The sequence below is a fragment of the Oncorhynchus masou genome, chromosome 33, assembly GCF_036934945.1.
Source record: "Oncorhynchus masou masou isolate Uvic2021 chromosome 33, UVic_Omas_1.1, whole genome shotgun sequence".
NCBI lineage: Eukaryota > Metazoa > Chordata > Actinopteri > Salmoniformes > Salmonidae > Oncorhynchus > Oncorhynchus masou.
In genome coordinates this window covers 37,622,359-37,645,586 of record NC_088244.1, presented here as the reverse complement: position 1 = coordinate 37,645,586, position 23,228 = coordinate 37,622,359, and the positions used below count along the sequence as shown (strand labels likewise).

The following is a 23,228-nucleotide window of genomic DNA, read 5'->3' as shown; positions in this document are numbered from 1 at the left end:
TTAAACCAAATACGTTCAGACTTTCACTCAAGTAGAGTTTTACTGGGTGACTTTTACTTAAGTCATTTTCTATCAAGGTATCTTTACTTTAACTCAAGTATGACAATTGGGTGCCTTTTCCAAAACTGCACACACACCACAGGAGGTTGGTGGCACCTTAATTGGGGAGGACAGGCTCGTGGTAACGACTGGAGTGGAATGGTATCAAATACATCAAACACATGGTTTCCATGTTGTTGATGCCATTCCATTGACGCCGTTCCAGCCATTATTATGATCCATCCTCCCCTCAGCAGCCTCCTCTGACACACACACACACACACACACACACACACACACACACACACACACACACACACACACACACACACACACACACACACACACACACACACAGCCCCCCTCAGCAAACACGTAATAACATCTACCAAACAAAAAAACTCATTACTCAAGGCTGTTTTAATTTACTGAAGAGTCAAGGAAGTCCCCCTGGTCCCATGACGATGACAGCTGAGGTTCCTGTCCTGTCCGCTTTCATTGTGCCCCACTAGTCCCAGGGTGTGTGCGACTGTGTGTCTGTCCTCTTTCATTGTACTTTGCTCACAGGGAGGAGGACAAGGCAGACAATAGTGTTGGCAGTGATGCTAACGGGGTAAAAGACTGCAGTGTAGCTAGCAGCAGTGCATCTGCAGATGTCGTCAGGGATGGAGTCTTACCAGAGATGGAGCCTAACAATACATTGTCACTGATTCACTTACATGACATTGCATTACATTGTCCCACCCATGTTTACAGTCACTGCGATGTAATATGCCTTGGTACAAATAGCCTTATCTCATGCATTACCTCAAGTATGGGAGTCTGTAGGACAGGGAGAGAGGGACAGGGGTTGGAGGAGAGGGAGAGGGGAAAGAAGGGAGAGGAGATGAGAGGGTATTAGGAGAAAGGGGAGTGGAAGGGAAGAGTCGGAGGGGAAGGAGGGTAGACGGGGAAAGGAGAGACAGGGGGAGGAGGGGAGACGGGGAAAGGAGAGACAGGGGAGGAGGGGAGATGGGGAAAGGAGAGACAGGGGGAGGAGGGGAGACGGGGAAAGGAGAGACAGGGGGAGGAGGGGAGACGGGGAAAGGAGAGACAGGGGGAGGAGGGGAGACGGGGAAAGGAGAGACAGGGGGAGGAGGGGAGACGGGGAAAGGAGAGACGGGGTTTAGGGGAGATGGTGAAAGGAGAGACAGGGGGAGGAGGGGAGACGGGGAAAGGAGAGACAGGGGGAGGAGGGGAGACGGGGAAAGGAGAGACAGGGGAGGAGGGGAGATGGGGAAAGGAGAGACAGGGGGAGGAGGGGAGACGGGGAAAGGAGAGACAGGGGGAGGAGGGGAGACGGGGAAAGGAGAGACAGGGGGAGGAGGGGAGACGGGGAAAGGAGAGACAGGGGGAGGAGGGGAGACGGGGAAAGGAGAGACAGGGGGAGGAGGGGAGACGGGGAAAGGAGAGAGGGGGAAGAAGAGAGAGGGGAGAAGGGATGGTTAGGAGGCTGCCCTTCCTTGCCCTGGGCAGGGAACAGCCTATATTCTCAGATTCTTCTCCCACTTGTTATTTATGGGGGGAGTCATTTATCTTGAGCCAAATACAGACTACTCTACTCACTAAAACGGATTCACCGCCCAAACTCAATACATAGGGTTTGCTTTTCTCATCCACTGTGCCTAAGATGTGCGCAGTAAAAAGGGCTTAAGAAAACAGTCAGTCCGGGTCGAGGCCATATTCATGTTGTTTTCTTTGCCTCCTCAGTCTTGGATTCTTCTTGGATCTAGTTTCTGTCCGGGATCAACGGAGAGAGGTTTTCCATCCTTACCAGCCAATACCCTTTCATTAAAGTGTAGCAGAAGCAAGAGTTTTTCTCTCTCTCTCTCTCTCTCTCTCTCTCTAGGGGTCAATTTCTCCGACGCAGTCCAGGGCAGTCGTTTTTACAGTGGGATTGCTTTCAAAGGGAAAGTCACCAGTTGGCACTTGGCAGGGAGGGAGGCCATTCTCTTGCAAGGCATTTTTATGCGGGAGTGTCACATAAAAACACGTTAGGACCACCAGGCTGAGGTCTCATCTGCTATAGTCCTACCAGATGAGGAGGCGGTCAGACAGTCAGACGGACGGGGGTGGTGTTGGAGGGTCTGTGCTGTATTGTTCTCCATCAATCCACTGGATATGAGCTGCCTCCACCCCTCTCCCATCGCCTCCATTTAGAGAGCGTGACGGTAGACTCTTCGGGGAAAAAAAGGGTTCCGAAAAGGGTCCTTCGGCTGTCCTCATAGGAGAACCACTTTTGGTTCCAGGCAGAACCCTATTTGGTTTCAGGTAGAACCCTTTTGGGTTCATGTAGAAGCCTCTGTAGAAAGGGTTCTGCATGGAACCCAAAAGAGTTCTACCTGGAACCACAAAGGGGTCTTCAAAGGATTCTCCCATCGAGGGGCACATCGGGAACTCAACAGATTTGTTCGTTACCAATTTGTTTGACAAAATCTATTTGCAAGCCAGATTAGGGCAATAACTGTAGTTTTAAATGTATAGGTCCATTGTCATTTCTACATACTTTCGATCTGGTTTTAGACGATCAATTGTGGGCTGGAGTGGTCTTAAAACAATTATTTTTTACTTTGTAAGATCTGGTATTCATCAGCAACGTCTGGGCAGAGATATTGTACCAAACACCTGAGCTAGATGTAAAATTGCATGACTTAAACCTCTAAATGAATGACAGATTTCTTGAGTTATCTAAGATTTCCAAACTCGGTCCTGGGGCCCGCCCTGGGCGCACATTTTGGTTTTTGCCGTGGTACTACACAGTGGATTGAAATAATCAAAACTTGATGATGAGTTGGTTAGTTGAATCAGCTTTGTAGTGTTAGAGCAAAAAACAAAACGTGCACCCAGGAGGGACCCCAGGACCGAGTTTGAGAAACCCTGGTCTAGTGTTCAAACTACATTGCAGTTCTCAGCAATCTTAGAAAATCTTGACTCAACTCAACTGGATTTAATCAGTTTGGCTGTGGGACTGGGATCCAGTTTTCACTCTAGAATCTAGATTATCTAAGTTTTGAAGATTCATCACATTGAATGTTGGCCAGCCTATGGATCTAAAACAGAGAGACGATCCCACCCACTATATATACAGTTGAAGTCGGAGTTTACATACACCTTAGCCAAATACATTTAAACTCAGTTTTTCCACAATTCCTGACATGTAATCCTAGGTCAGTTAGGATCACCACTTTATTTAAAAAAAGTGAAATTTCAGAATAATAGTAGAGAGAATATTTTATTTCAGCTTTCATTTCTTTCATCACATTCCCAGTGGGTCAGAAGTTAACAAATAGTCAATTAGTATTTGGTAGCAATGCCTTTAAATTGTTTAACTTGGGTCAAACTTTTCGGGTAGCCTTTCACAAGCTTCCCACAATAAGGTGGGTGAATTCTGACTCATTCCTCCTGACAGAGCTGGTGTAACTGTGTCAGGTTTGTAGGCCTCCTTGCTCGCACACACTTTTTCAGTTCTGACCACAAATAATCTATAGGATTGAGGTCAGGGCTTTGTGATGGCCACTCCAATACCTTGACTTCGTTGTCCTTACCAGAGGACATTTCTCCAAAAAGTACGATCTTCGTCGCCATGTGCAGTTGCAGAACTTGGTCTGGCTTTTTTATGGCGGTTTTGGAGCAGTGACTTCTTCCTTGCTGAGCAGCCTTTCAGGTTATGTCAATATAGGACTCGTGGATATAGATACTTTTGGACCTGTTTTCTCCAGCATCGTCGCAAGGTCCTTTGCTGTTGTTCTGGGATTGATTTGCAATTTTCGCACCAAAGTATGTTGATCTCTATGAGACAGAAGGTGTCTCCTTCCTGAGTGGTATTACGGCTGCGTGGTCCCATGATGTTTATACTTGGTACTAGAGGTCGACCGATTAATCGGAATGGCCGATTTAATTAGGGCCGATTTCAAGTTTTCATAACAATCGTAAATCGGTATTTTTGGGCGCCGATTAAAAAATATATATATATATTTTTATAACTTTATTTAACTAGTCAAGTCAGTTAAGAACACATTCTTATTTTCAATGACGGCCTTGGAATGGTGGGTTAACTGCCTTGTTCATGGGCAGAACGACAGATTTTCACATTGTCAGCTCGGGGGATCCAGTCTTGCAATCTTCCAACTAGTCCACGCAATAACGACCTGCCTCTCTCTCATTGTACTGCACAAGGAGACTGCCTGTTACGCGAATGCAGTAAGCCAAGGTAAGTTGCTAGCTAGCATTAAACTTATCTTATAAAAAACAATCAATCATAATCACTAGTTAACTACACATGGTTGAGGATATTACTAGATATTATCTAGCTTGTCCTGCGTTGCATATAATCTGACTGAGCATAGAAGTATCTAAGTATCTGATTGAGCGGTGGTAGACAGAAGCAGGCGCTTAAACATTCATTCAAACAGCACTTTCGTGTGTCAAGCATTGCGCTGTCTATGACTTCAAGCCTATCAACTCCTGAGATGAGGCTGGTGTAACCGAAGTGAAATGGCTAGCTAGTTAGCGCGCGCTAATAGCGGTTCAAATGTTACTCGCTCTGAGCCTTCTAGTAGTTGTTCCCCTTGCTCTGCATGGGTAACGCTGCTTCGATGGTGGCTGTTGTCGTTGTGTTGCTGGTTCGAGCCCAGGGAGGAGCGAGGAGAGGGATGGAAGCTATACTGTTACACTGGCAATACTAAAGTGCCTATAAGAACATCAAATAGTCAAAGGTTAATGAAATACAAATGGTATAGAGGGAAATAGTCATATAATTCCTATAATAACTACAAATTAAAACTTCTTACCTCAGAATATTGAAGACAGAATATGCTTTCATATGTTCTCATGTTCTGAGCAAGGAACTGAAACGTTAGCTTTCTTACATAGCACATATTGCACTTTTACTTTCTTCTCCAACACTTTGTTTTTGCATTATTTAAACCAAATTGAACATGTTTCATTATTTACTTGAGGCTAAATTGATTTTATTGATGTATTATATTAAGTTAAAATAAGTGTTCATTCAATATGGTTGTAATTGTCATTATTACAAATAAAATAAAAAAATAAAAAAAATCGACCGATAAATCGGTATCGGCTTTTTTTGGTCCTCCAATAATCGGTATCAGCGTTGAAAAATCATAATCGGTTGACCTCTACTTGGTACTATTGTTTGTACAGATGAACGTGGTACCTTCAGGTGTCTGTAAATTGCTCTCAAGGATGAACCAGACTTGTGGAGATCTACAATTTTTTTTCTGAGGTCTTGCCTGATTTATTTTGATTTTCCCATGATGTCAAGCAAAGAGGCACTGAGTTTGAAGGTAGGCCTTGAAATACATCCACAGGTACACAATTGATTCAAATTATGTCAATCAGAAGCTTCTAAAGCCATGACATCATTTTCTGAATTTTCCAAGATGTTTAAAAGCACAGTCAACTTAGTGTACGTAAACATCTGACCCACTGGAATTGTGATACAGTGAAATAAACTGTCTGTAAACAATTGTTGGAAAAATGACTTGTATCATCCACAAAGTAGATGTCCTAACCGACTTGTCAAAACTATAGTTTGTTAACAAGTAATTTGTGGAGTGGTTGAAATACAAGTTTTAATGACGCCAACCTAAGTGTATGTAAACTTCCGACTTCAACTGTATATATACTGTATATATGTCTGCTTAGCCAGTACTTAATGAGAGCATTCAGTAAAACTCCCAGATTTACATGGATTTAGCTCAAACATGGAGCTCTTTTTTGGGCATGTTTGTGTTTGAGAATATACACTGCTCAAAAAAATAAAGGGAACACTAAAATAACACATCCTAGAATGAAATATTCTTATTAAATACTTTTTTCTTTACATAGTTGAATGTGCTGACAACAAAATCACACCAAAATTATCAATAGAAATCACATTTATCAACCCATGGAGGTCTGGATTTGGAGTCACACTCAAAATTAAAGTGGAAAACCACACTACAGGCTGATCCAACTTTGATGTAATGTCCTTAAAACAAGTCAAAATGAGGCTCAGTAGTGTGTGTGGCCTCCACGTGCCTGTATGACCTCCCTACAATGCCTGGACATGCTCCTGATGAGGTGGCGGATGGTCTCCTGAGGGATCTCCTCCCAGACCTGGTCTATAGCATCCGCCAACTCCTGGACAGTCTGTGGTGCAACATTGGTGCAACAATGCCACATTGGTGGATGGAGCGAGACATGATGTCCCAGATGTGCTCAATTGGATTCGGGTCTGGGGAACGGGCGGGCCAGTCCATAGCATCAATGCCTTCCTCTTGCAGGAACTGCTGACACACTCCAGCCACGAGGTCAAGCATTGTCTTGCATTAGGAGGAACCCAGGGCCAACCGCACCAGCATATGGTCACTTAAGGGGTCTGAGGATCTCATCTCGGTACCTAATGGCAGTCAGGCTACCTCTGGCGAGCACATGGAGGGCTGTGCGGCCCCCCCAAAAAATGCCACCCCACACCATGACTGACCCACTGCCAAACCGGTCATGCTGGAGGATTTTGCAGGCAGCAGAACGTTCTCCACGGCGTCTCCAGACTGTCACGTCTGTCACATGTGCTCAGTGTGAACCTGCTTTCATTTGTGAAGAGCACAGGGCGCCAGTGGCAAATTTGCCAATCTTGGTGTTCTCTGGCAAATGCCAAACGTCCTGCACGGTGTTGGGCTGTAAGCACAACCCCCACCTGTGGACGTCGGGCCCTCGTACCACCCTCATGGAGTCTGTTTCTGACCGTTTGAGCAGACACATGCACATTTGAGGCCTTCTGGAGGTCATTTTGCAGGGCTCTGGCAGTGCTCCTCCTACTCCTCCTTGCACAAAGGCGGAGGTAGCGGTCCTGCTGATGTATTGGCCTGTCTCCTGGTAGTGCCTCCATGCTCTGGACACTACGCTGACAGACACAACAAACCTTCTTGCCACATCTCGCATTGATGTGCCATCCTGGATGAGCTGCACTACCTGAGCCACTTGTGTGGGTTGTAGACTCCGTCTCATGCTACCACTAGAGTGAAAGCACCGCCAGCATTCAAAAGTGACCAAAACATCAGCCAGGAAGCATAGGAACTGAGAAGTGGTCTGTGGTCCCACCTGCAGAACCACTCCTTTATTGGGGGTGTCTTGCTAATTGCCTATAACTTCCACCTGTTGTCTATTCCATTTGCACAACAGTATGTGCAATTTATTGTCAATCAGTGTTGCTTCCTAAGTGGACAGTTTGATTTCACAGAAGTGTGATTGACTTGGAGTTACATTGTGTTGTTTAAGTGTTCCCTTTATTGTTTTGAGCAGTGAACTACAGAGATGTTGGTGAAATAAACTGATGTCTGATATCTGGACACCAACCAGCAACACAATCAAACCGAGTTTGGGAAACCCTGCTGTAGGGGATAGGGCGCCATTTGGGATGTAGCCTAGGAGTAATGTTATCTCTGTAGGTGCTGAATCTGTGGGAAAGTAGCTTGAGAAACGTCCTGTTGGTCCGCCGTGTTTTTCTCAGTAGTTTATTTGGGAGCGTCTGGCTGCTTTAAGGCCCTACGATAGACATCCTGTCCTGCGGGCTGCTCTGGCTCAGACAAGGCTACTAGTCTGGCTGCTTTAAGGCCTTATGATAGACATCCTGTCCTGCGGGCTGCTCTGGCTCAGACAAGGCTACTAGTCTGGCTGCTTTAAGGCCTTATGATAGACATCCTGTCCTGCGGGCTGCTCTGGCTCAGACAAGGCTACTAGTCTGGCTGCTTTAAGGCCTTATGATAGACATCCTGTCCTGCGGGCTGCTCTGGCTCAGACAAGGCTACTAGTCTGGCTGCTTTAAGGCCTTACGATAGACATCCTGTCCTGCGGGCTGCTCTGGCTCAGACAAGGCTACTAGTCTGGCTGCTTTAAGGCCTTACGATAGACATCCTGTCCTGCGGGCTGCTCTGGCTCAGACAAGGCTACTAGTCTGGCTGCTTTAAGGCCCTACGATAGACATCCTGTCCTGCGGGCTGCTCTGGCTCAGACAAGGCTACTAGTCTGGCTGCTTTAAGGCCCTACGATAGACATCCTGTCCTGCGGGCTGCTCTGGCTCAGACAAGGCTACTAGTCTGGCTGCTTTAAGGCCCTACGATAGATCCTGCGGGCTGCTCTGGCTCAGACAAGGCTACTAGTCTGGCTGCTTTAAGGCCTTACATCCTGTCCTGCGGGCTGCTGCTCTGGCTCAGACAAGGCTACTAGTCTGGCTGCTTTAAGGCCTTACGATAGACATCCTGTCCTGCGGGCTGCTCTGGCTCAGACAAGGCTACTAGTCTGGCTGCTTTGCAGGTCCTGAACTGTACTAGAGGATAAGTGGTAATCAGTGAGGCAGACTCAGCAAGAGAACTGGCTGGAGTAATAGGGCACATGAAGATCCCTGTTGATTATGACGTCCGAGCTGAGTCTCTGTGGTGCTGAGCCGGGACTGTTCTCTCTCTCTCTCACTCACTCACTCACTCACTCACTCACTCACTCACTCACTCACTCACTCACTCACTCACTCACTCACTCACTCACTCACTCACTCACTCACTCACTCACTCACTCACTCACTCACTCACTCACTCACTCACTCACTCACTCACTCACTCACTCACTCCTGGTGATAATACAACTGGTATAACTGATTAGGTTGGCCATAGACTTTATGTGAATAAATACCTGTTCCCAGATCTGTTTTGCTAGCCTGCCAACTCCTATGGTCACCAGGCAATGAGATTAAGGTTTGGATGTGTATATTTGTACAGTTTTTGTGTTGTTACCAGGCTCAGGCCCTGTGTGCGCCTTGTTTGATCAACGGGGAAACATATTGGTCCTGCACACTGGCTATTGTCCTGCAATATGCTATTGGGGGGGGGGGGGGGAACAATAGCTCAAATGTCAAAGGATGGGAATGGCATTGACTTCACAGAATCAACACAAAGCTGTCAAACAAGACAGACCTTTGCTGGGTTTGCTTGTGGGCAGCGTGAGACTACGACGAAAGCGCCACACTTTCCTTCCTGCGTCACTGTATTTTTCCTCATTCCAAAACTATCCGGAGAGGTGCTAACTCTGTTGGAATAGTATTCTTTTGCTGTGATACTTTTCTTAGCTTCTTCTTGTAAACACAGGATGTAGAAAGTCAAATGAAGTTAGCTAAATTGGGTTATGTTGCTCCAATTACCCAAATCTTGCTCGAGGCAACCACTCTGTGTCAGTGTGTGTGTGTGTGTGTGTGTGTGTTACAGTCAGGTGGCCTGGAGAAACAGTAGAGACACTCCTAGTCTTCCTCTGGTCTGTCATGCTTTTAAAGCAACGTTAGAAACTTGGTGGTTCGAGCCCTGAATGCTGATCGGGTCTGACAAAAACATACTGTTTTACTGTTCTAATTATATTGGTAGCCAGTCTATAAGGCACGTCTGGGGTTTGTGGAATTTGGCTAATGTATCACGGCTAAGGGCTGCATCCAGGCACTCCACGTTGCGTCGTGCATGAGAACAGCCGTTAGCATTGGTATATTGGCAATATACCACACCCTCTCAGGCCTTATTGCTTAATTACAGTGCCTTGCGAAAGTATTCGGCCCCCTTGAACTTTGCGACCTTTTGCCACATTTCAGGCTTCAAACATAAAGATATAAAACTGTATTTTTTTGTGAAGAATCAACAACAAGTGGGACACAATCATGAAGTGGAACGACATTTATTGGATATTTCAAACTTTTTTAACAAATCAAAAACTGAAAAATTGGGCGTGCAAAATTATTCAGCCCCCCTTAAGTTAATACTTTGTAGCGCCACCTTTTGCTGCGATTACAGCTGTAAGTCGCTTGGGGTAAGTCTCTCTCAGTTTTGCACATCGAGAGACTGAAATTTTTCCCATTCCTCCTTGCAAAACAGCTCGAGCTCAGTGAGGTTGGATGGAGAGCATTTGTGAACAGCAGTTTTCAGTTCTTTCCACAGATTCTCGATTGGATTCAGGTCTGGACTTTGACTTGGCCATTCTAACACCTGGATATGTTTATTTTTGAACCATTCCATTGTAGATTTTGCTTTATGTTTTGGATCATTGTCTTGTTGGAAGACAAATCTCCGTCCCAGTCTCAGGTCTTTTGCAGACTCCATCAGGTTTTCTTCCAGAATGGTCCTGTATTTGGCGCCATCCATCTTCCCATCAATTTTAACCATCTTCCCTGTTCCTACTGAAGAAGAGTAGGCCCAAACCATTATGCTGCCACCACCATGTTTGACAGTGGGGATGGTGTGTTCAGAGTGATGAGCTGTGTTGCTTTTACGCCAAACATAACGTTTTGCATTGTTGCCAAAAAGTTCAATTTTGGTTTCATCTGACCAGAGCACCTTCTTCCACATGTTTGGTGTGTCTCCCAGGTGGCTTGTGGCAAACTTTAAACAACACTTTTTATGGATATCTTTAAGAAATGGCTTTCTTCTTGCCACTCTTCCATAAAGGCCAGATTTGTGCAATATACGACTGATTGTTGTCCTATGGACAGAGTCTCCCACCTCAGCTGTAGATCTCTGCAGTTCATCCAGAGTGATCATGGGCATCTTGGCTGCATCTCTGATCAGTCTTCTCCTTGTATGAGCTGAAAGTTTAGAGGGACGGCCAGGTCTTGGTAGATTTGCAGTGGTCTGATACTCCTTCCATTTCAATATTATCGCTTGCACAGTGCTCCTTGAGATGTTTAAAGCTTGGGAAATCTTTTTGTATCCAAATCCAGCTTTAAACTTCTTCACAACAGTATCTCGGACCTGCCTGGTGTGTTCCTTGTGCTTCATGATGCTCTCTGCGCTTTTAACGGACCTCTGAGACTATCACAGTGCAGGTGCATTTATACAGAGACTTGATTGCACACAGGTGGATTGTATTTATCATCATTGGTCATTTAGGTCAACATTGGATCATTCAGAGATCCTCACTGATCTTCTGGAGAGAGTTTGCTGCACTGAACGTAAAGGGGCTGAATAATTTTGCACGCCCAATTTTTCAGTTTTTGATTTGTTAAAAAAGTTTGAAATATCCAATAAATGTCGTTCCACTTCATGATTGTGTCCCACTTGTTGTTGATTCTTCACAAAAAATACAGTTTTATATCTTTATGTTTGAAGCCTGAAATGTGGCAAAAGGTCGCAAAGTTCAAGGGGGCCTAATACTTTCGCAAGGCACTGTATACAGCTGCACACACCCATATACATGTACCTGTATGTACAGTACACACATAAACACAGCTGTGTGTGTTCTACTCGGGCTTTAACCGTTAGGGGAGAAACAAACCTGGACATAAACCTGAACATCAGGTTGCCCCCCGTGACATGCAACTTTTCAGGGAAGTTAGGAACAAATATACACAGGTAGTTAGGAAAGCTAAGGCTAGATTTTTCAAACAGAAATTTGCATCCTGTAGTACTAACTCAAAAAAGATCTGGGACACTGTAAAGTCCATGGAGAATAAGAGCACCTCCTCCCAGCTGCCCACTGCTCTGAGGCTAGGAAACACTGTCACCACCGATAAATCCACTATAATTGAGAATTTCAATAAGCATTTCTCTACGGCTGGCCATGCTTTCCACCTGGCTACCCCCACCCCGGTCAACTGCCCGGCACCCTCCACAGCAACCCGCCAAATCCCCCACCATTTCTCCTTCACCCAAATCCAGATAGCTGATGTTCTGAAAGAGCTGCAAAATCTGGACCCCTACAAATCAGCCGGGCTAGACAATCTGGACCCTCTCTTTCTAAAATTATCTGCCAAAATTGTTGCAACCCCTTATCTCAGCTCACTGGTCACCATAGCAGCACCCACTCGTAGCACGCACTCCAGCAGGTATATCTCACTGGTCACCCCCAAAGCCAAATCCTCCTTTGGTCATCTTTCCTTCCAGTTCTCTGCTGCCAATGACTGGAACGAACTGCAAAAATCTGAAGCTGGAGACTCATGTCTCCCTCACTAGCTTTAAGCACCAGCTGTCAGAGCAGCTCACAGATCACTGCACCTGTACATAGATGGGCTGTTTACCTACTTCATCCCCATACAGTATTTATTTATCTTGCTCCTTTGTACCCCAGTATCTCTACTTGCACATTCAGCTTCTACGCATCTATCAATCCAGTGTTTAATTGCTATATTGTAATTACTTCACCACCACGGCCTATTTATTGCCTTATCTTACCTCATTTGCACTCACTGTATATAGACTTTTTGTTTTCTTTTGTTCTACTGTATTATTGACTATGTTTAGTTTATTCCATGTGTAACTCTGTGTTGTTGTGTGTCGAATTGCTATGCTTTATCTTGGCCATCTTCAGGGAACACATTTTGCTCTTTAGGATTTAAACGAATAACTACAATACAGGAAGCTCTCTGTGTCTGTCTCTCTCTATGTCTTTCTGTGTCTCTGTCTCTCTGTGTCTGTCTCTCTGTTTCTCTTTCTCTGTGTCTGTCTCGCTCTCTCTGTCTCTGTATCTCTCTCTGTGTCACTCTCTGTGCCACTCTCTGTGTCACTCTCTGTGTCACTCTCTGTGTCACTCTCTGTGTGTCTCTCTGTGTGTCTCTCTGTGTCTCTCTCTGTCTGTGTCTCTCCTTTGTCTCTCTCTGTGTCTCTTTCTCTATGCCTCTGTGTCTCAGTGTCTCTCCCTCTCTCTCTCTCTCTCTCTCTCTCTCTCTCTCTCTCTCTCTCTCTCTCTCTCTCTCTGTGTCTGTGTCTCTCTCTCTCTCTCTCTGTGTCTCTCTCTGTCTCTGTCTCTCTCTGTGTCTCTCTCTTGCTCTCTGTTTTTTAGGGCTAGTGCAGAGTAGGCTGTGTGTACTACACAATTAAATTAGGAGAGTAGTGAACCCTGCTCTGTGCCTGTATTGTGCCCGGCGGTTCTTCCTTAATCTGCACGTCTAGTTGAGGCTGAGTGTGAGGAATAGATTCTGGGCTGACGCTAGCCTGATCCCAGATCTGGAGTTGGCAAGACAGCATAAACAGACCTGGGACTACGCTTGGCTGTGGCAGATCCTGGATCGGATGTGAGGTTGTTTGTTCGATCTTATCGTCGTCGCATGTAGTTTCATTATCACTGGGTTGTTTGCATTGGAGCCGGACTTATTTCACATGATGAACTGTACTGGGAACTGTGGTAGTGACACCCACTCAGCAAACATTCGTAGTTCTCTCGTCCTTACAGGATTAACAATGAAAAAATACAGACTATTTACGTTGACAGAGTGTCTGTCTGGATCCGCCAATGAAGCCCATAAATACTGTTTAGACCAATCAGTCCTACTGTGTCTTTCCCCCCCAAGAAGCTGACAGACACCGTATACAACGTTACTGTACTGAACCGGTGGTGAACCACAAGTGTCATCAGCTTTATTTGTTACTGTCTGAGATTCTGAAATATCTCAAGTTTGAAAGTATTGTTGGATATCAAACTTTGTGGTCAGTTGTCCCATCCTGTTTCTGACATTTGGAATGAATGAGATGGAGCTCACACGGCGACAGCCCTCCGAGGGGGAGAGAGAGAGAAATAAAGAGAGAGAGAGAGAGAGAAATAAAGAGAGAGAGAGAGAAATAAAGAGAGAGAGAGAGAGAGAAATAAAGAGAGAGAGAGAGAAATAAAGAGAGAAGAAAATAAAGAGAGAGAGAGAGGAGAAAGTAAGAGAAGAAAGGGAGAGACTGTGGAGAGACTGTGGTAGGTAACATTCTCCCCCCAAGAGAGAAAAGAAGGAAAGGAAAGAGGCAGTGAGAGAATTTAGAGCAAATTTGTACCATTATTAACAGGACACATTCCTTGTGTAATTCTGGACATCTGGAAAGCTCCTGGTTTTTTTCGGAGCTGTGTGGGTTTTGGTCCTATCTAGTGGACTACTTTTGACCAGCGCCAATGGGTAGCGCACTAAATAGGGAATAGGGTGCCATTTGGAAGGCAATGTTTTGTCAAAGAAGCCTAATGTAACAGATTTTCACTGATCACTCCACTTCAGTGCTTCAGGTCCGAGAATCCTACAGTAGTTCTCCTCAAGGAGACGTTTTTTTTGTGAGTCAAATAATTGTTCATTTTTAGAGGCTTTCAAGAAAGATTTTTTCCCCCCCTCAGGCAGGCAGCTTTGCATTCTGTTATTTGTCATTTATTTTCAGAAAGTTTAACGAGTACTCTGTAGACGTTCAAAGGATCAGTGATTATAGTTGCGGTTTCTGTCAGTGTGGTTTTAAACAAAGCCGGCAAATGTAGAGTCAAGCTGAGTCGCTATGTGATTTTATCGGCTTCAGATCGTGTGTTTAGGAGCAGCGTCTTATCGAAGTCTGACTCCCAGCAGACATCGGAGTCTGGAGTCAACGGCACCCTCTGCAGTAGCCTGGAAATCCAGTCGGTACGCGGCTCCATTTCACGCTCAGTCAGGATTTCCAGGCTCCTCCAGCAATACTGCACAGAAAAGAAACAATGTGCCACAGTCCTCATCCAGCCTCTCAGACAGCCAGTCCAACATGATTCATGCTGCACACGTGCTGCTGATGGAAAGATCCAATCACCCCACTGCATTGTGGAAAAGAAATAAAAATACACTTTATATGTGATATTCCACTGCTGTGAATCATTGTAGCGATAGGAATAGCATAGGAAAGTCCATGGGGGCATGATGCCTCACCACATGCTGTGGTTTATTGGTGGTTTATTGGTTCATTGGCACTTTTCATCTTGTACACATTCGCAGCTAAAAGCTGAATTGCTTACTACTAATGGTTGAATGGTTCAGTGGATCATGAGGGGTCTCTTCACGCTCAGGTAGTGTAGCTCTTTCTCAATGAGCCTTTCTGCAATTCCTCACATCCCATCTCCTAGCCTCCTTCTCAACCACGTTGGAGGTCTCTCACCTCAGACATTCTTTAAAGGAGGCGGCGAGGAGTAAGGAAAGATGAACGAGGAAAGATGAATTGAGAAAGAGCCAGTGTGTGCTAGGAGGTGAGGGCAGGGGTAAGTTGTAGATGAGGGTCACAGGTCAAGCTGACAGGCAGTTTGTGGTGTGTGTGTGTCTGTATTGGTGAGTGTGTGCGTGTGCATATGTGTGGTTTGTCTGTGGGGCTCCGTCTACATGGGATGTAAAATGAGGGGCCCTGAGTCTGAGCAGGACTGTGAAAACAGAGCAAAACCTTCATGGTCTCTTCAAAGAGAAATGCTGAGGCGATCAGTTACACATGACCGGGTGGCGAGGAGAGGAGCTAGCTGTAACTAACAGCCTCGTATTGTTGCACTTCCTGGTGTCGAAGAGATTTCAGAGTTGACCACTGACCTCTGTTTATGGTCTCATGACTCATGGTAGGAAGTCTTTACCCCGAGGCAGAGCCCCATGTCATGGAACGAACACACACACGCGTCTGTGTTATACTGTGTGGTGTGTGTTAACGCTCACGACGGTAGAGTAGAGACATAAAATGGGATAGTTGTCAAACGACAAATTAGCGCAATCATGCTAAATGTCTTAATTTGAGCCTCAGCAGTAAAACATTTGGCCGTTGCCTGTGGGCTGTTCTCCTCTCTCATGTTGTGGTGTTAAGTGTTTTTATGGCTGGATAAGTGATAGCAATAAGATAGTAAGTAGCCAGTAATAATAGCCATTTCCTTTCTGTTTTAGAGAGAGGCTGTAGCTACTAGCTAGCCGGTGGTTAAAAAGTGCAGTGTAGTCACTACTGAAAGATTCAGACGCTTATTACCAACCGCAGAGAATGGGTGCTTCCCAAATGGAACCCTATTCCCTATTTAGTGCACTACTTTTGGGGCTCTGTCAAAAGTAGTGCGCTAAATAGGGGAAAAGGGTGCCATTTGGGGTGCAGAGGAGGGTTTTGGATGAGCTCATGCAACAGGATGCTACAAGTCAAGACAGGAAGTGAAGTCATAGGCCCCATAAAAACACCAAATTGGCCTCTAAAAACACAACATACTTGACGCATGATCGTCAGCCCTGAAACTGCCATGAAATGATCAATTATGATGAAATGATTAATGAATGACTCAACAAAGATGTGTGCTCTCATATTTGCACTGGGGTGTGTCTGATGAGATCTTGTCTGTCTTGTGTTTCAGAATTCCATGAACCTTCCTCCCGACAAAGCCAGGCTCCTCAGACAGTATGACAATGACAAGAAATGGGACCTCATCTGCGACCAGGTAAACTCCTTTAAATACGACGACACACGTAGGCTACTGCAAGCAAACAATCCCACAGCTACACCTCTACAAACCCGCACATCTAGTCTGTTCGAACACCAAAACAAAAACTGTGAAGCAATGTTGATAGATTTGATCGAAAAAAAATATTTTGTTGCAGTGTAGGTCTAGTCTTTTCTCCATAATGGTTGGAACCCTATTATGTTACACTGCTCACTCTGTCCACCCTCTTCCCCCGTGTGTTATATTAGGAACGGTTTCAAGTGAAGAATCCTCCTCACACCTACATCTCCAAGCTCCGGGGCTACTTGGACCCAGGAGTCACACGCAAGAAGTTCCGAAGGCGGGTCCAGGAATCCACTAAGGTTCTGAGGGAACTGGAGATCTCGCTGCGGACCAATCACATAGGGTGATGATCTATTCTCATCCCTCCCCTCTCTTCTCTTATGTCAACCAATGAGAGTCAGAGTACTGGAAATCCCCAATATTACAGTCCCTTCTCACATGACGTTTGCAGGAATTGATGTGTCTTCTACGAATACCACACTGTAACGTTACCCCTGGAGCGGGGCACAGCTACAAGAATAATGGCTACTATGGAAGTGAAAGGCCGGAGGGAAATCAACTCCCTTATTATTTCCCCCTACAACAACCAATTCCATTATCGCTCCTTTAAGAATGACCCTATTTTTCTCCCCTTTAAGAGAGAACGAGCCTTTCTGTGCTCTTCCTCTTTCGCTTCCTGTCCTAGGGACCAACAGCTTGTTTTCCTGATGCTCAGATCATTACCTATTGTTCTGTCCTGCCACCCTCCCCAGCCTGCTTTACTTCCTAGTGGAGTCTTCCTCTTCACAATGCACAGATGGTAGTCATTGTATTGTAACGCTAGGAAAGGAATGGTCCACTCCCCCATAACATAGCAGTGAGCAGGAAGCTTAGTTGTGTACGCCAGAGGGGACAGCAAGCATGGCCTACCAACGATGAACCCTGGGAAAACAAACAAACAAATATGCACACACACACACACACACATAACATTTGGTCAATGCTTTATTCAGCCCTTCCTTCCTCACTATCATCCTCAAATGTCTCATTGATGTCACACAGATACTTACTGTAACTCTGACGGAAGTGCGTCAGAGATGTCCCCCGTCCTTTAAATCAAACTCAAATATACTCTCGCATTCAAAACAGTTCTTTGTGATTTTTCATTGTATTCAGGGCATACCTCCAATAATAACTCCTATAATAGTCTGTGTTCTAATGTCTTTCCAGAAAGACACACGGGCAGGAAAAGACCGAGGCTATTTTGAGACAGAGGCTTTGGTCTGGTTGGTAAATTCAGTGGAACAGAGCCCTGTTTATTGTGTCCGAATCCTGGCCCTCTCCGACGTGTTATTCCTCAGATTGCCAAGACAATCTGAAATAGCATCTGGTTGGACAGGAAAAGAAGGGGGGAGAGAGAGAGAGGGGGGGGGGGCTGGTAGACAGGAAACTGATGATCAGGCGCGCCTCCCCCACCTCTCTTTTCTTCTCCCTCCACCCCAATCTCACTGCTTCTCACTATTTCCCCTCTTTCTCTGCTCACCTCTCTTTTCCTCACAGTAGGGCCTCTCTCCCACCTATCCACTTTACCTTTGACTATCCAGAGTCTTGTGTTACCAAACAGTCTCCTGCCCCCAGTATCCTCCCTAACGTGCTTCTACACCTGCATTGCTTGCTGTTTGGGGTTTTAGGCTGGATTTCTGTACAGCACTTTGAGATATCAGCTGATGTAAGAAGGGCTATATAAATACATTTGATTTGATTTAACCAGCATATTGGGGATATTTTGGAACCTTTACCCCAATTCCACTCCTCTGCATTTTACTAAGGGGGAAGCAGGGGTTTTGGGACTAAGGGGGGAAGGGGGGAAGGAAGACTGAGGGCTTGGTTGTTCAATCCGTATCGCTGATGTTCAGCGCTATAGCGAGAATGTAATTGAAAGGCAATGTTCCCGCGTTTGCGGAGACTGCATTCACGATAAACGTTCAATAAACTGCTCAATCGGAGATGACCTTTCAACTGAAATCGCGCTGCGGCGGATTGAATCGAGCTCCCTGTCAGGGACTCCAACTTGAGTCCAGTCTCCACGCTCTCTCTTAGCCATACCATATGACTTCCACATTCTTTCTCATCGCAATGGGAATTCATTTGTTTGGACTTTCTCCCCCCCTTCCAGAGAAATAGAGTTAAATAGAGAAGAAATCTGAAGCCTTGCTCACTCGCGTTTACTTTCCGTTGCTGCCTTGCCAAGTCTTTTCTCTCTCCGTCAGGGGTGTAGTGGGGGTGTAGGGGACCCCATTCTGAGCAGACTTTAGTCTACAAGATGTAGACTCAAATATGTTGGCTTTTGCAGCTCTTAGGAATGTGTGTAGCTTGTGTGTTCAGGTTTCAGTCTTCCCCTCCCCTTGTCTCTCTCTCTCTCTCTCTCCTGCCTTTCTGTACCTCTATTAGGGCTATTATCATTTTCCATGTTTCATAACATAGGGCCAGGAGTTTTTCCAGAGCATGTGAACTCACCAGGAAAAACTATGGAGTACTGCCCAGAGTATTTCCCTGTTCAGGTCATGTGGGGGAAAGTCCTGGCCCTACTTAGGGATGATCCGTGACTAGCAGATAAGGGTGTTAGCCCTTGAATATTCTGCCCTGCTAACCCCTCTCTGTGTCCCATGTCACCCAGGTGGGTCCGTGAGTTCCTCAACGATGAAAACAGAGGTCTGGATATCCTGGTGGAGTACCTCTCCTTTGCACAGTGTGCCGTCATGTGAGTACACACACCCTAAGCTTAGCACATCTCTTCAGAAGAGACTAGAGGTAGTTCGCCACCCAACCAGATTGGTACCGGATCCCAGTTCATCCCAACAGACAGGAGCTAAGGTCACACTGTCTGTGAAAAGGGGCAATAGCAAACTGGATGGATTCCTTATGGCATTATGTTCCTTTGAATGTGCCTGAATGTGCTTGTCTGCCTCATATGCTGCGTACTTGGCAGACTGAATGAGTGGTTGGACTTGATTGGGAACCATGTGCCTGTGTGGTTATATCGCCATGCTGGCACATTATGGACCAGGCCTGAATGGGAATGACTGAGCCAGTCAACTCTGTGTTGCACTAAGCTTGACTGTGCAGCCTTTTACTGTGCAGTTCGTCTGTATAACATAACCTTTGACCTTTTACCGAGCTGCATTTCTAACCTAATCTACCTCGACCTCTGTCTGTCCATCATCTGTATGTCTATCCATCTGTCTACCTGTCTGTCCATCCGTCCGTCGGCCTGTCTGTCTGTCCGTGGCCCAGGTTGAATTTTGAGGGTCTGGATAATGGGGAGGAGGGTTCCCTGGACAAGGCTACTTCCTGGAGTAGGTCTATAGAGGATCTACACCAGAGTGGCGCTCAGCCTTTCTGCAACACGCTGGTCCGCTCGGCGCGCCAGTCTGTGCTCCGGTACGTATTGTCTGCTACCCCGTTGCTGCTGCTGTCGCTGCTGTTACTGTGCCTCGCTCATCTAACCCCCTGGCCCTGACGTATGTTAGCATGTTAGCATGTCAGGTAGCAATCCAAACAGCCAGTTGTTTGCTATGATGATGATGATGATGATGATGATGATGCCATGATGTAGAGCGGTCTGGGTCTGGAGAGGATTGATGAAGAGACTCCCGACCTCACTGCAGTGGTTTGTGGGTTAAACGATGTGCAGAGACAGGGACAGAGACGGAGACAGAGAGGTGGTTTCTGACCCCTGCACTGTGTGTTTCCTTCCATGTTTGATGGTCTTCCTCGTTCCAGATGTGTTCCACTGTCCTGACCTGTCTAGCTCCAGGTGGGCCTCCTGCCCTGTGATTCTCCGTCTCGTGAGATTTTCACACACAGAGGGAGAAAACACAGAGGGAGAAAACACAGAGGGAGAAAACACAGAGGGAGAAAACACACAGAGAGAGAACACAGAGAGAGAAAATAGAGTGTGATAGGAATAAGAAAGATATAAATGTACCACGAAACAAACATAAATAATTTTGAGATTAGAATAGTTTTAGTCAGGGCCTCCCGAGTGGAGCAAGGCACTGCATCACATTTCTAGCTGTGCCACTAGAGATTCTGGGTTAGAGTCCGGGCTCTGACGCAGCCGGCCGCGACCAGGAGACCCATGGGGCGGCACACAGTTCGCACAGCGTCGTGCGGATTAGGCTGGTAGGGATATCCTTGTTCCATCGCGCACTAGCGACTCCTGCCAGCGCAGTGCATGCTGACATGGTCGCCAGGTGTACGGTGTTTCCTCTGACACATTGGTGCAGCTGGCTTCCGGGTTAAATGGGCATTGTGGCTTGGTTGGGTTGTGTTTCGGAGGATGCAAGGCTCTTGACCTTCGCCTCTCCCGAGTCCGTACTGGAGTTGCAGCGATGAGACAAGACTGTAACCACCAATCGGACACCACAAAATTGGGGAGAAAAAGGGGTATAAAAATGTAAAATAATTAATATACATATATTTTTTGTTGTTGTCAACGGACAACCCTATATACATGTCTGTTGGTTTACTACAGGAAGAAATGCTTGAGAAACTTATGACTCAGTTTTCCAAAAAGACAAAAAGTAAGACGAGCAGAAAACACAGACAGACGAAAACATGAAAAAGAGACCGAGAGATAAGAGGATGTGGAGGAGAGACTGTTCTGTAACTAGCAGACCTCAGTCTGGGGACAAACGGATGTCATGCAAGAAACCTACGGCTTCACCTCGTCCCAGAATGCATCATTCTGTAACCACATGGGCCTTCTCTGGTCTCTTTCTCCGCCTGATCTCTCTGACACACTTTAAGCTAGGGGCATGGAACACAAACCCTGCAGTCACATGAATGTCAGATACTGTACAACATTTCTTGCTCTCATAAATCAAGATGTCACAAAAAAAAGCACACAATATGAACACACAATGGCTCTGATTATTTAGATCAGCCAAGTGAAGTGGAATCAAAAGCTGTTAAGAATGAAGTGGACTCAAGTTGTTTTTGTTGTATGTGAACATTGAATAAAATATGTACAATGGGAAGGAAAAGTATGTGAACCCTTTCAAATGACCTGGATTTCTGCATAATTTGGTCATTAAATTGTATCTGATCTTCATCTAAGTCACGACAGTAGACAAACACAGTTTGCTTAATTAAACTAATAACGGACAAACAATTATAATTGTTCATGTCTTTATTGAACATACTGTGTAAACATTCACAGTGCAGGTTGGAAAAAGTATGTGAACCCTTGGATTTAATAACAGGTTGACCCTCCTTTGGCAGCAATAACTTCAACCAAACCTTTTCTGTAGTTGCGGATCAGACCTGCACAACGGTGAGGAGGAATTTTGGACCATTCCTCTTTACAAAACTGTTTCAGTTCCACAATATTCTTGGGATGTCTGGTGTGAACCGCTCTTGAGGTCATGCGACAGCATCTCAAATCGGGTTGAGGTCAGGCCTGACTGGGCCACTCCAGAAGGCATTCTGTTGTTGATTTACCTCTGTCTTTTGAGTTGTTGTGCTGTTGCATCATCTAACTTCTGTTGAGCTTCAATTGGCGGACAGATAGCCTTACATTCTCCTGCAAAATGTCTTGATCAACTTGGGAATTCATTTTTCCGATGAGAGCAAGCTGTCCAGGCCCTGAGGCAGAAAAGCAGCTCCAAACCATGATGCTCCCTCCACCATACTTTACAGTTAAGATGAGGTTTTGATGTTGGTGTGCTGTGCCTTTCTCCACACATAGTGTTGTGTGCTCCTTCCAAACAACTCAACTTTAGCTTCATTTGTCCACAGAATATTTTGCCAGAAGCACTGTGGAACATCCAGGTGCTCTTTTACAAACTTCAGACGTGCAGCAATGTTTTTTTGGGACAGCTGTGGCTTCTTCCGTGGTGTCCTCCCATGAACACCATTCTTATTTAGTGTTTTACGTATCGTAGACTCGTCAACAGAGATGTTAGCATCTTCCAGAGATTTCTGTACGTCTTTAGCTGACACTCTAGGATTCTTCTTAACCTCATTGATCATTCTGCGCTGTGCTCCTTCAGTCATCTTTGCAGGACGGCCACTACTAGGGAGAGTAGCAACAGTGCTGACATTGCTCCAGACAATCTTACCATGGACTGACTTTTAGAGATATTTTTGAAACCCTTTCCAGCTTTATGCAAGGCAATAATTCTTAATATTAGGTCTTCTGAGATCTCTTTTGTTCTAGGCATGGTTCACACCAGGCAATGCTTCTTGTGAATAGCAAACTCACATTTTGTGAGTGGTTTTTAATGAGGCAGGGCAGCTATAACCAAAATCTCCAAACTAAATCTCATTGATTCGACTCCAGGTTAGTTGACTCCTGACTCCAACTAGCTTTTGGAGAAGTCATTAGCCTAGGGGTTCACGTACTTTTCCCAACCTACTGTGAATATATAATTTAAACATTCAATATAAACAAGAAAAATACAATAATTTGTGTGTTATTAGTTTAAGCAGACTGTGTTTGTCTATTGCTGTGACTTAGATGAAGATTAGATCTTATTTTTAGGTTACATTTATGCAGAAATCCAGGTAATTCCAAAGGGTTCACATACTTTTTCTTGCCACTGTAGTTGTTGACCTTTGCCCTCTGTTGCAGCTATGGCACAGCACCTAACAGCAAAACCATCAAGAACTCAAGACTCGTGAGCCAGAAGGACGACGTGCACGTTTGCATCATGTGCTTGCGAGCCATAATGAACTACCAGGTACTGACTGAGGATATCAACTATCAAAGCCACCCCCATGTTACCAATAATACACAGAACAACCTTAAACACTTATTGTTCTCTCTAGTGGCATTAGGGCAGAAACGGTAAAGCATAAATGCAACAAATATTTTGTTTTCAAGATGTCAAGAGTCTCTGTTGCAGATGTTTCCTGTATAA

At 45.4% G+C, this 23,228-nt stretch overlaps 1 protein-coding gene across 1 annotated transcript in view; it reads left to right on the top strand.

Annotated features, from left to right (window-relative positions):
• LOC135528473 (formin-like protein 3) overlaps window positions 1-23,228 on the top strand; it is a 55,253-nt gene that overhangs the window by 15,788 nt on the left and 16,237 nt on the right. The window contains 5 exon segments of the mRNA XM_064957580.1: window positions 16,174-16,257; window positions 16,509-16,666; window positions 18,980-19,063; window positions 19,597-19,743; window positions 22,940-23,048. Of these exon segments, the coding sequence (XP_064813652.1) occupies window positions 16,174-16,257; window positions 16,509-16,666; window positions 18,980-19,063; window positions 19,597-19,743; window positions 22,940-23,048 (582 nt within the window).